General features: G+C 38.3%; 1 protein-coding gene across 3 annotated transcripts; it reads right to left on the bottom strand.

The window, feature by feature from the left end:
• Positions 1–3,401: 3,401 nt before the first annotated feature.
• On the bottom strand, positions 3,402–12,798 carry pde9ac (phosphodiesterase 9ac). Of its 3 annotated transcripts, XM_079354243.1 has the most exons (20): positions 12,642–12,798; positions 12,227–12,386; positions 10,303–10,373; positions 9,754–9,831; positions 9,471–9,514; positions 9,299–9,353; positions 8,988–9,058; positions 8,537–8,624; positions 8,370–8,451; positions 8,188–8,262; positions 8,003–8,089; positions 7,820–7,924; positions 7,525–7,607; positions 7,100–7,256; positions 6,892–7,005; positions 6,525–6,629; positions 6,264–6,392; positions 6,078–6,173; positions 5,028–5,110; positions 3,402–4,304 (listed from the first exon to the last, which is right to left on the bottom strand). In XM_079354243.1, the coding sequence occupies exons 2-19, from the start codon at positions 12,293–12,295 to the stop codon at positions 5,060–5,062; spliced, it is 1,560 nt and encodes a 519-aa protein (XP_079210369.1). In that variant the 5' UTR covers positions 12,296–12,386; positions 12,642–12,798; the 3' UTR covers positions 3,402–4,304; positions 5,028–5,059. The 3 variants fall into 3 exon arrangements, with proteins under 3 accessions (XP_079210369.1, XP_079210367.1, XP_079210368.1); XM_079354241.1 differs by lacking the exon at positions 12,642–12,798 and having other exon boundaries at positions 12,227–12,380; XM_079354242.1 differs by lacking the exons at positions 5,028–5,110; positions 12,642–12,798 and having other exon boundaries at positions 12,227–12,380.
• Positions 12,799–13,699: the final 901 nt, after the last annotated feature.

Raw genomic sequence — 13,699 nt, forward strand, 5'->3', positions numbered from 1 at the left:
TTATGAAGAACTACAGACAGACCTTATTGTATGCCATATGTTTCACATTTTAGCCAGATCCCCATGAAGCTATAGGCCATGGATCATCCTAGGCTTCCTGCTGCAAGACTTTGAAAACCCTGTTGACAGCACACACACACACACACACACACACACCTACACACACACACACACACACACACACACACACACACACACACACACACACTAAAATGCCCTTTTACCTTAACCCTTCTAAGAGCCCATCCTGGGAGGAATTCGCCACGACGTCTCCTTAACCGAGAATGTTTGGCCCTAAAAGTGAACTCAAGCTACGTTTCCTTTTTCAACAAATTTTGTTGCAGGATAACAGATTATGCTCCGAATGTTGGCCTGTTCAATCCACAAGTCAAAACAGGTTCACATATACAGATCAATAGCATTGCAGACACAACAGACAGTGGTTGTTTTTTCGCCTCCCTTCTCCATGCTGCTTTGCAAACTGAATATTTTATCACATCTGATCAACATTCCTTTAACGTTTTTCTCACAGCTTTAAATCTGATAAGCTGCAATCAAACTAGATAGAAAGACTAAAGTGGGATCAAGTTACCTCAGTTTCTCTAGTGAAACTTTCCCCTGGCTCAGACTGAAGGTTTGTTAGACCACCTGTGGTGTTAAAGCTGTGGGTGGGACCCGCTCAGATCATTACTTTTGACAGCCACTAATAATGGTACGGGGATTTGCAAAGGATCGCAAGTATCATTAATACTGTAAATCAAACCAACAAAACTCAAAAGAATTCAACCTGAGGCCATGTGTAGAAAAGAAAGAACTGAAAATAGATTTGCAAAGCCATAAGAAATAGTAGTAAGAGTATAACAAAAAAAACTAACAATTAAAGCCGTTTTGAGTTGGATATAAACATTTCTAACGTCGTCATCACCGAGTGGAACAGTAGAATAATACGGCTGAACAAATCTCTATTTGTGTTTGTCTGACAGTTAAAAGTCGGACAAATGGATATCTCAAACTTTACTACCTTCTCTTTTTGATTCTTGTGATTTACGTTAGGCGTACGTTATTGTAACGGAGAAATGATCAAGCTGATACTGGGACTTTGATTTTGTGGGCACCATGTAGAAAACCCCTGTTCAAATGTCACTTCAAACGTGCCACACCTTCCTTCGCATGCTAAGGTCCAATATCATGCGAACCCAGTGAAAGAAAAATGAAACATTTGCTGTTTTAACGACCATCAGGGCGCTTTTGTGACAGATACAGTATTCACTTTCACATAACAATGACTAATGGATATCAGTTACTTTAACCATAAAAGCATTTGAATCTTTTGATGTAGGAGCTGAAAAGGTAGAGCGAGTCTAAGGGTTGGAGAGACTTAACAACAGGACTTGTTTTCATAAACAGCAGAGCCAGAGAGAGAGAGAGAGAGAGAGAGAGAGAGAGAGAGAGAGAGAGATTCAATAAGTAGTGTATATTGTCTCAACTTGTCACTCCTTTTATTTATGTCTTGCACAGATTGAATCTTGCTTTGCAGAATCCCGTTATGAGAAGACAGTGTGTTGTTTAATCAGAGTGTTTCTACAATTCAGTGTCAATACACTCTGTCACGCCATGAGGACATTGTGTTGAGTAATTATAGTCGTTTAAATGCTCAAACGTGTTTATCTTATCCACAATCGGTGCTCCACAGGGTTCTTTTTTTTCTTTGAGGTCACCAACGTACATGTAGGATTACAGTCATGTGCACATAAAAAAGAAAGAAACAATCAGACCATGAAAACGGGACTAAACATAATTATGGATAAAAAAGTGACAATGCAGTTTATAGTTCTCCTCATTGATTTTGTTGTGCACAGGCAAATCTAAATTAAAAGGGCAGTATCAGGAGAGCATTTAGTAATTTATACTATGCGTTTCTTGTTGTTATTAAATGATTTCATCAGAGCTGTGCAGGTGGTTTTTGGTGTGTGAGACGAGGCCAACAGGTGAGGCAATAATCACTCTGAAGTAATTGGCAACATATTGCGCAAAGAAAGAAAACACTGCGTAGTAGCTGGAGGAAAACCACCCAGATCTGAAAGAGAAGGTGTATTTAGAGGCTGAGAAGGTGGGCGAGACACAGGCTGAGTTAAGTGGCACCGTACACAAAAGGATAAAAGGTCATATTTCAACACATGTTGAATGAATACTTGCCCCCGAGTTTAAAATATGGCAATAAAATTCTTTGGAATTAGGATGATGGGTACATACAGTAGGCGAGTAGGGTATCGGGAATGTCTACGCAACAATTTGGGATATGAAGTTCGTGTAGACTTACTCATTCACAGAAAACAGCAGGGTGATTGTATGAAGATGCCAAGAGAAGGTGTTTGGATGTTATGTGAAAAAAATGTGTTTCAGTGTAGAACATTCAAAAGTCTAACTGTAACAAATTGTTACGTGATGTTTTGTGACGAGTAACACAATATCAACATTAAGTTAATAAGATCTTTTGATCTGATGTGAGTTTGTCTGTATTGACATTTTTAATGAAGTAATAGCTAAATGATCAATTAGTTGTGTTGTGATATGGTCTTGTTTAGCCATATATACTTTTAGAGTTAAGATGTTTATTCTTGTTTTATAGGTTTAGTTCCCCTTGTGTCTTATCTTTATGTTTCCCAGTGTTGAATGTCGTTTCTGATCTTGGTTTCCCTTGTGTGTTTTCGAGTTTAATATTTTGTATGTCGTTTTGTAACTTTGCATCCTTGTGTTTCTTTCTGTTCGAGTGTGTTTTTGTAACATTCTTGAGTTCTGTGTCTTCCCTGTTTCCTGATTTAGTTGGTAGACTCCTCAGTGTTTCTTGTTTTTACTCCTGCCTCTGTGTGTGTTTCCCTCCTGTCCTGATTGTTCTGATTGTCCTCACCTGGGTCTTGTTAATCTCACCTGCGTATGATTACTTGTCTATTTAGTCTCAGTTTTTCTCCCATCTGTGTCAGTTCATTGTTGTACGTGAGTCCATGCTAGTTGTCACTTAGTCGTACGTTTTTAGTTCCTTTCCCCCTCTGGATTATCATTTAGTGCTTTATTTCAGTAGTGCATTTGGGCCCAGTTCTCTGTTTCTTACTCGTGACAAGTAGCTGTATACAATAAGCAGTATACTGTGATATGATCACTGTGAACTGTAAAGGCACTTACTAGAGTTTCAGTCACATTATCAGAGTTCAAGTCCAAGTTTTCTTTAGGTTCTTAATTTCACAATGCTAATGATTCTTCGAGCATGCATGAACATATTTGAATCATTGTGTTACATCAGCTTACAACAGCTTCTAACCCTGTGTTGCAACAGCTATGACAAATGAGCAAAGTCGATCTGCAGATGAAGATTTTGTAACACCACTGAAAGCTCTGCAACAAAGTTTTGTGCAAATTTTATTTTCCGGGGGATCAAATTAAATGTTTATCTACAGTGTATAACACATGTCATGTACAGGCATACAAAGCACACATGAGAGGTCAGTTTATATCCAATATAGATGTGTAATAATTTCTGTAAGTTGGTAATGTAAGGACAAAGTCAGCAGGAGTTTTTCCAATTGATAGCCTGCTTAACTCGCATTAATAATATATATTTATTACTTTCATCAAACAAACCTTCCACATCTTCAACACAGTCAGATGTTTGGTGTTACACTTTCCTGTGTGGCCTTATTATGTAGATCTTTTAGTATTGGAGGTAAAAGAACACATAGTCTTACGATGGTTTACTGAACTTCTTTTTGTGTGAACACATAAGGAAATGAGGTGCAAATTATACGGAAAACACTCAGTGCATCATATCAATCAAACATGTATTGCTACATTGAAGTGAAAAAATCCCACTTTGGTGCATTTCAGTTTTTCTAATGAATTGGGAGGGGAAATACATGTAATGTTTTTCTACATGAGGCTTTATCTTCTGACATTTTATGCTTACAAAAAGCATGGTGATCAACCTGTGAAGTTATTTTTATTTTTTGGAAAAAATGGCCCTTTACACCCTTGAGTCACTATGGGGAAAAAAAATAGATTAAACAACATAAACACCTTAAATATGCAGAGAGGTCGCGAGGTCCCTCTCTGTTACATCCAGTGCAAAAGTCTAAGTCAAAGTTCAAGATACGCCACTTTGACATCTAAGTTTATATCAGTATGTAGCCATGAAGTCTCGTTTCTCTCCCTGCTGATCCATCTGTTGTCTGGGAGAGGCGCAGGTCATCCTCACTGAAGCCTCAGTCAGGTTTTTTAAAGTCAGCCCTTAATTTAAACACGAAGGAAGACCCCTGCAGATAAAATAAAGAGTTTGATGAGAAGGAGAGACACAGCAGTATGTTGAGGAGGAAAGCTAAAACTAAAAACTGGGTTTACAAATTAACTCAACGACCAAGAACTGTGCCAAGATAAGGGCAAACCATGCCCGACCACCAAAGATAGGGTGGTAATCACCAGTGACAAACAAAGAGTGTTGGACTGAAGCTGTCTCTTCAGAGATGTGAGTGAGAAATGGCCTTCCTGTTTGAAGAAAGTCAAAACTTACTCAGAGTCCAGAGACAACTTAAGCCATATTTGTGGAAAAGTTCAAAATAAAACGACAGAAAAGAGGTTTTAGTATGTTCACACTTTCAAAAAAGATAAATGATGTATCAGAGGGAAACAAATGAGCAGCAATTTCAGCACTTTAGTTTCAGCCATCATAACATTTCAGTAATTTGTTCATAGAGATTCAAAAAAATGTACATTTCAAAAACTCGAAAAGTTTTACTCCAGAGAAGCGCTTGCATATGTTAATCTTTATTTATTTTAGGCTCAGGTAAGTTTATATAAACTTGTTAATTTGTTTCCAAGGGGAATCCAAAGTGATTTAAGTGCTGCTCATTCAAAAAAGTCTGGCTTCAGTAAAGAGCAGAGTTGCTGTGAGGAGGCAGGAGAGAGGCAGAGACAGAGTGCACTCCTTAAACTAACACTAACTCTAAAGCACAACCAAGGAGTCAGTGTCTTTTACTTACACAGATACCACTGGACTCACTCACTGCAGAGTTTACTTCTTCTTCCCGCCTAATGACATACTTTCAGTTTGTTTCTTCTGTGCCTCATTGAACAAAAGACACACCTTTATGTTAGCAAGTGGTTTGATGCAAGTGTAACCCCACCCAGCTAAAAACAAGGTGTATCACTGACTGTTTTTTTTTTTTTTTTTGCACGGCCCAGTTGAATAGCTTTAATTGAACTTCATAGGCTGATTGTATTTGTGGCTTACATAATTCCTCCTTACAGCAGTAAACCTGCTTTATTGCCATTTTTAAACCAAATTTCACTGATGTCCCCACAGGGATGTTGGGACAAATATACCCTGAGCTCATATCATTTTACTGCATGATAGAAGCCTGAAGAAATAAACAATAATAGTTTGATAGCTCCCTACAACCCCAAAGAAAGAATCTTGTCACAATGTTATGATCATATACTTTATATAGATTTAATTATTCATCAATAACTTAATCGTCATATGGGACTGATGTGTAAAAGATAATGGTCCATTAACTAGCAACATGAAGTGACAATGGATGTAAGGATCTGTATTAGCCCCTTACTGTTTAATTTATACATGAATAATCTTCCACTAAAGTTAGATAAGACCTTTTTTAAAGATTTTTATTCGAAAAGAGAATTTGTTCAGATAAAATGAAATGCTAGCTGCAACATGTCGCAGCGAGCTGTAGCTAGTATTGTGACTTGTAGTTCTCCTTGTCTCTTTACTTAAAAATAATATGGGTAACGAACAAACACTGGTATCAAAAACAATTTTACAACCATGTTTTATTGTATTTCATTGTTTCTCAGCTGCAACGGATGTGTGTTTAAATGACCGAGTGACTAGCTAAGCTACTTACCAAACAAGCACACGTATCACTGCTTAATATATTTTGCTGAGTGTCAGGGGATTATAGATAGATAGATAGATAGATAGATAGATAGATAGATAGATAGATAGATAGATAGATAGATAGATAGATAGATTGATAGATTGATAGATTAATAGAATGAATCGGTTCTACCTCTGTCATGGCGTCATCGATCTGTTTCAGCTCTTCGTAGTGGTCACGTGAGTCTCTCAAAGGTTGAACCATGATCTCCTCTATCTGAGGGAAAAGCTGTTGAACAACACAATGAATGCATTAGACCCTAGACCTACTTTTAAAAAAAAATCAGTTTATTGAGGAACAAGTGTACACACATCTTACCTTCATGACTGTCTCAAACATTGGGATGAGGACAAACTTAATGAATCCAATCTGAGCTGTTGGTTTGGTGACTTTATCTCTGTCCATGAAGGGAGCCACAGGGAGACCTTCTGACTTCTCCCTGTCACTCTGGGAGGCACACAAGTCAAATATTCGTATATTATACAGCAACATGTAACAAAATCAGCTGTATCTTTCTCACAATGTACTCTGTCCTTCATCGACTAGATTGTTTGGGGGTTATTTTTCTTTATTCGTCACCTGCATGAAGTACTCCTCCAGTAGGCAGTCCACCCAAGGCTCTGCGACCTCAGTTGGCCTCACTTCGTTGGAAATATCGCAGCACTTGATCAAAACCATCTTCAGCTGTAGTCATACAAATACACACACACTTGTAAAAACAAACATGCAGTACTCCAAATAAAACCAGGATAAGAAGCCTTATTTTCATTAAAGTGGATAACCTTTTTTTCAGGACATCTACTCTATTTGACTATCTTCTTGTCCAATTACATTAATACAGTCTGTTTGGAAAAGTCGACAGATAAAAGGCTGCTTGTGTTGAGGACACATCTTGAATGTGCATGGCAGTGAACAGCTGATCTTGTCAAGCGTAATGCATACGTACACATGTCACATGCTCTTCATTGGTGAAGTCAAAGTTGTCCACTTTGTGCTTGAAGGAGTCTAGTATCTCCCCATGTCTGGCCATGTCTGTGGCCAGAATGAGGGTGATAATCGCCTGGAAATATGTATCAAAAACGTTTTTTTTTTAAACGTTTTTCTTAATTAAAGCGTCTTCAAAGTTATGTAAATATGTGAGCCTTTCCTCTCACCTGTCGGATCTGTTTGAACGCCTCTGGATCCACATTTGCAAAGATGTTGCACTCCGGCAGAGAGAGAATCTGGAAGGCCACAGCACAGTGGTGGTTCTCCAGGGGAGATATGTCGTTGTAACGCACCGCTAGCTCTGTGCGGGCATTGATTTGGTAACTGATGGATGGATGATACAGGTGAATGCATGGATGGACAGTTCATTCATAAAAAAAGCTTACCTGACAAACCTCGCCTGCCTGAAACCTTTGACAAAAACATGGTGATAACCTGAATGTTTTCATACCTACACTCTCTTCATGCTGAACTAGTTTCACAATTCATTGACATCAGTGTTGTGCAGAAGCTGTCAAAACAAACTGGGGTCAACGGGCATCTGCATTACCCTTTCTTTCAACACTTCTGCAGAGAGGACAGTGAGTCTTACGTGTTATTGTAGCCAGGGTGGTCCAAGTCATGACACACAGCAGCTGTCATTAGGATGCCCATATCTGTGAGAGTCAGCTTTTCCTGGAAACACATTGTAAATGATAAATGTAAATTACTGTAATACAAACCAAACCAAATATTAATAGTGTGACAAATGTATTCTTTGATTCTACAGAAGTTTGCCTCGTGTCATTTTGTGGGTGGGTTTCTGACTTGGTTTCTGGTTTTTCTACAGTGAACATAGAGAATAATTCTCTCGAGTAATAAACGGGATCATAAAGCTTGCACTGTACCTGTAGGTTGCAGAGGTGGATCATCCCATACATCATCTGACTAACGCAGAAACAGTGACGGAAGTTGTGAAAAGGGTTGATACGGTAGTTTTCCTGAATTGCCAACTAAAGAGAGAAGAATTTTAGTTGACTGAGTGACTCAAAATGTTTGACGTGAAGTAGATGCAGCCTTGTATGCTTTACCAGCCAGCGTTTGAGTGTAATGGGGTTCATGTTGAATTCCTTCACCAGTCCCAAGTCATGGTACATATACTCCAAACAACTCAGCATCTGCAGCCGCAAAAGAAAAGACAAGGACTGTAGACTCTCTTGGGTTAACATGGAATGGAAACAGCTGATAGATTTATTTAAAGGCAATATCAGCAAACCTCGTTATGTTCCCAGTGCCAGACATCAAATGTTGGCTTCTTGAGCGCCTCAACAGTCTCCTGAGACAGTGTGTACTGTAATTCCAAAAAAGAAGGTCATCAGAGCTTCAAAAGACTCTGTACAGATGAATGAAGTTAACTTTATCTGATAGTAATGAAGATATTAGTCCTAGTGGACATACCTTTGGGTAATTTGGGACATCTCGTCGAGGAGTGACCTTCTTTCCATCGTCTGAGAAGTTGTATTTGCATGGACAGTTTACTCTGAATTTTAAGGAGAAGAACATTCTATTAACACAATTTGTTTTCCTGTACCATTTTTATTATAGCTTTTTTTTTTTTATTTCACCTGCCACCACCTCTTGAAGTCATCTCATCTCGAAGCTTCTTCAGTTCATTTTTACACCTCTCGATCTCCACCACCTTCAAACCCTCCACTGTTAGAAGACAACAGGAAAGCTAAGTTTGTTGAGTCTGAAGACAGGGTTAGGGTTCCCCAACTTTCACTACAGATGAAAATATAATTTGTGACACCTGTTTGATTATTTATTTTTAGACTTACATTTAGCTGGAATTCCTTTTACAAAATTGATCATGCTCTGCTAGCAGTGAAAATGGTTTGCAATACCAAAGGTTCTTGATTATAATAAGCCACCATGTTACAACTTCAGGCCACCCCAAGGTGTCCCACTCATCATTTTAGGAATCGCTGGTCTACATAATCTATTTCCATTAGCTGAAATCCATATTTTATTGGATGTTAATCATTTTAAAATTGAACAGGAAAATTAACCACTCACGTTCGACTCTCTTCTCCAGCATAGCTAGCCTGTTGGTGACTTCAGTCTTCAATTCGTTGATGCGAAAAGCTCTGTAACCAGAAAGTGGAAGAATGAAAGAATTGTGGAGGTGAATCCCAAAGATTTTGCATGGGCCATTGACCGTTTAAGGACAAAATCCAACTGTAATGGGGTCGAAAAAATGGTGAAAGATCTTATTGTATGATTTAACGAGCCTATGTGGGTTGCAGCATGCATTATCATTGAGAGTCACTGCTGCCAGGTATGTGCGTGTGAGGTAAGTGTGAGAGTAGAGGGACGGGCAGGGTTACCTGCTGAACTGATCTGCCACCTGGGAGAGCACATTCTGAAACATGTCCTCCTTATCTGCAGAGATAAATAAATCCTGGTTATCATCAGCAATAACACTGAAAATGTGTTGTTGTACAGGATCGGTATATATTAGTGGACCATCGAAAAATAAAACAGTTGCTCTCAATTTACCTCCAAGATTACCAGTAGACAGAGGGACAACTTTGTACAAAGAGCTGTGAGAGCAGAGGAGAAAATATTACGGTACTTATTCCGACATTAGCTAAACACTTTCTGTACATTTCCACAACAACAATTTACATTTGACAGAACATTTGTACCTCAAACATTACATTTCACTATGTTCATTATCATGAATAAAACAGTAGCATGAGGGGAAGTTTTGAAAAAGCTAAGATAAGAGAAATCATACGACACGATAATCACTATAAAATCAAACATCATCATTTGTTACTTTGGGGAGTTGGTGGGCATTGTGGGATCAATGGAGACCAAGGCCCCTTCTGGGTCCACCATCATGATGGCAGTGTTCCTGAATGAGAGTAAAAGAACACAATCTTATGAAAATGAAGTACATTCTATCGATTTCTCAAAGGTAATAGACGGTCTAATGTGGCATTTAAGTTCATCATAAATTTAGCATGCATTTATACTATGATAGCAGTTCTTAATAATACAAATGGTAATAGTAAAACCTTTCATGCAATTGGCTATATACATTCATTTATTATTGTGGCTTATACATTAAATTTTATAGGTGCATTTAGTTATATTCTAGATAAGTGTGCCAACATTGCATTCAAGGTAATAAGACTGAAGAGCAGCTGAATTCTCTCATCACTGATGCTCTTCTGCATTAGCACGGTTAATGACATGCAAGTGTGAATGCCCAAAAGTGGTTGCTTTGCAGAATCTTTCCATGACCATAGATAGGGACTGATGTAATCTCCATTATGAATACATCTTGACCAATTACAAAGAAGTGACGGAAAAAACAACCAACCTGGGTATGTTGGAGGAGGAACACAGAAGCTCCTTGATGTCACATGGGCTGCAGTGCCGACTGAACACCACCTGTGGAATGAAAATGGTTCTTCATCGGTTTCTAAATTTAAACGCACAACAAGTCTCAAGCTCACTTTATTTCACGTTTGAAATAACTGCAGATGCTGAAGATTTTCTTTGAATTATTCAAATTCACTGATCAGAGACAGTTTTTGAGTTGAAACAAACCTTGACCCATAAATTGATTACAGCGCTCTCTGTTTCCATGTTTTTTTGCAGAGGCACACCTGCACACAAACAGCTGCTGTGCTTTTGATATAAGGCCTCTGTGCTCTGTCAGGGTGGAAAGGATATCAGATTGCATGTCTCTTGTAGACAAATGTCTCTTGTAGACAAATGTGTCACATGGGAATGTAAAGTCTGTTCCTTCTTATGGTTGAATGGCAAATTAACTTGGACTTATATAGTGCTTTATACTTACAGTCTTCTGACCACCTAACTCTTTTTACACTACTTAACATTAACTCATTTACACCGGTGTATATGTTTGTAGTGTGCTATACATAGAGCCTGAGATGACAAGTGCTCAGCTATTACTATTTGAAATGCATTTTCACGCTGCTGGCTATGCAATGGGAGCAATTTGCGGTTCATTATATTGCCCAAGGATACTTTGACATGTGATTTCAGGTGCAGGGGATTGAATCCCCAACCTTTCAGTTGAGAGATGAGCTTCTCCACAGAGGAACCTCTCTCTTGACCAGTAATGTCAGAGAGAGCAATGAGAGGAAGAGAAAGGACAGCTGGAGTGTGAGCGAAATTATCCATGCCTGTTATGCAATCATCCCAGTTTATATGTATATCTCAAGGGAGTATCAAATCTATCCATGGAGTCTGTGCTCGCCCAGATATGCTGGTCACAAACTGTGATCTTTCATCTCAAGCTGAGCAGGTGTAGCAGACAAACATTCAGCCTCAGGCCGTGGGCTCGGGGCTCTTGAATAGACATGTGTCATCTCCAGCTTTGTACTTGAACCACTCTACATCACCAGATCAGCAAGTGCTCCATTTCTCTGAACGTCAGTATGTTAGGAACGCTGAAACATGAGACTCAAGCTTTAAACCATTTGTGACAACTGTTAAAACGTTCTCAAAGCTGTTCCTCTACTCTCGTTACGATTGAAAGCTCCCATAAGTATATGTTTTTCTGTTCAGGTTTCTTTTCTGCATCATCACTGATTTACGTCTTCACTTCTGGTGACTAATGTGTAAATGTAGAAATAGATCTTGATTTATAATTTCACACATATACTCCAGAGTTTTAACACAGAAGTTAAAGTTGTTGACAACAGGTGTTTGATTCTGTCAGTAACACAGGAAACACAACCTGCTCTGCATCAGCTTCTAATTGAATATGAAGGTGCGGTTTGTCCTCTGGGAAAACCTGCCATGTGAGTTAAGAGAGGGTATTACAAATTGGACTAATTATTTGCTTTGGTTAAAACTGTATAGACATGTTTTTACAATGAAAACAATAAATACTTTTTTTTTTTGTCAAACTGGAGAATGCAAATGTCATTGGATTGTGGTATTAACATGTTTCAATTAATTGTATTTGATTGCAAATGTAACATTTCAAAGGTTTATTTTCATTATATTACTGTGTAAAAAGTTCTATTTGTATGGTATAAAGATGTAATTAAAATAATTTGCACCCTTTTTTAAGTTATCTATAACATTTTAATTAAATCTGTCCATTCTACACAGCTGGCACATAAAAATATCATTCTGTCAAAATGCTTCACTGACAACAGGAGGGTACATCATTTTACAAGATTTTAAAATAATGTGTTTTGGGGTTTTTTTAAGTACTAAAAATCTCTTTAAATAAACTCCTCCACTCGAACTGGAACTGGACCCACCTTTTGCATTTTCCCATCCACGTCCAGGTAAATGGTTTTTGGGGCATAGGAGGAGGAGCTGGAGCCCATCTTGACCTCCCTCTCCTCTCTGATGCACCTGCAGAGATTCTTGCTTATGACCTCAATCAGCAAACCTGCAAAGCCAGTAACCAGGGTGCCACTAAAAAGATGAATGAGGTGAAAATATAACGTTTGTTTCTCATTTACAAAGACAGTGCACAAATGTTGGAAAAAAGACAAAAAACAAAACACTAAATCATGTCCTTAAGAGAGATAAAGAAAAAAAGAAACAATGATTTGCAATTGAACAAAAGTCAATTAAAGTTTATACTTTTGGAAAGTTTGTTGTAGAAAGGAAATAAAAACACAAAATTGTAGAATAATATATATACAGAAACAAATGTGTTAAACTCACAGAGTCAGCGATGCAGCTTCCTCCTCTGGAAACTGAAGGATAAATCCCAGGTGCTGAGGATGCAGCTGACTCACATGTTCAGATACAAACACACAAGAGAAAGAGCTACAGCGCGCAAGAGAGAGAGAGAGAGAGAGAGAGGGGATGTGTGTGATGGTGTAAGTGAGGACGGGTATGTATGAGGGAGCTGAGGGGGCATGGAGTAATATGAATACAACAGACACGCTGAATGGTTTCCAAGAGACGGTTACTGTGGAGGGTGAAAAAAAGAAACCTAATGTCTTAAGTGGTGCAGAGCTCTTACCTGCACTGTTGCTTGTCTATATCGTCAAATTTAATGGGGATCAAAGGAGAAAAAACCTTCAGCTTGACCAAATATTGGAGCAACAGTGTGTACTATAGCGTTATCAGATTGAAACCTGGCTTTAAAATTGTATTATACCAGGGTTCTGTTACAAAAAAAATTAAATGATAACATGCCTTAAAGGTCAGCAGTACATAAACAAAGTGCTGATTAGAGCACTCAACGATACGTGGAAAATTATATCTTATCAGGGGGGCCTCCACTTCTGTCCAAGATGGTCCCTAATTTCAAATGCGTCAAACAGTTATTTCTGTCAACCACTTAGATGCATGAGTGCTGTTTTCGTAAATACATTTGCTTTGTTTGTATATCATATTGATTTGTAGTACATCTGTTTCTTTTTCAGGATCGTGTTTGTGTGTGTTTGTGTATGCGTGTGTGTGTGTGTGTGTGTGTGTTATAATCCCCAGTCCACTCATCCCCTCTATGGTTGAGAGCAGGTCCGGCAGATGGTTTTGTCAGATGAGTTCAGCTGAGCACTTTCAAAGTGTATTTTATTTTTAGCAACAATTTACAATTGATTCAGTTCACAATTAAAGAGATATAGATCAAAAACACATTATAATCACATATTATAGGCTTATTCTTGTTAAGTAAATATGATTTTCATTGTCCAAAATGATCTTTTGGGACTTTACAGTTTGTAAAACAACATGTATGGCCTTCCTGGCATATCTATCACTTTTTTTCCCTA

Source organism: Symphodus melops (assembly GCF_947650265.1).
Source record: "Symphodus melops genome assembly, chromosome: 10".
NCBI lineage: Eukaryota > Metazoa > Chordata > Actinopteri > Labriformes > Labridae > Symphodus > Symphodus melops.

Bases quoted from the DNA above. Each gene is read 5' to 3' on its own strand.
- pde9ac (XM_079354243.1), bottom strand. From the start codon at position 12,295: ATGGGCTCCAGCTCCTCCTCCTATGCCCCAAAAACCATTTACCTGGAC. The intron at 9,059-9,298 runs GTAACCCTGCCC...TTCTGGTTACAG, and splicing joins GTGGCAGATCAGTTCAGCAG to AGCTTTTCGCATCAACGAAT. The intron at 8,263-8,369 runs GTATGTCCACTA...TTGGAATTACAG, and splicing joins ATGTCCCAAATTACCCAAAG to TACACACTGTCTCAGGAGAC.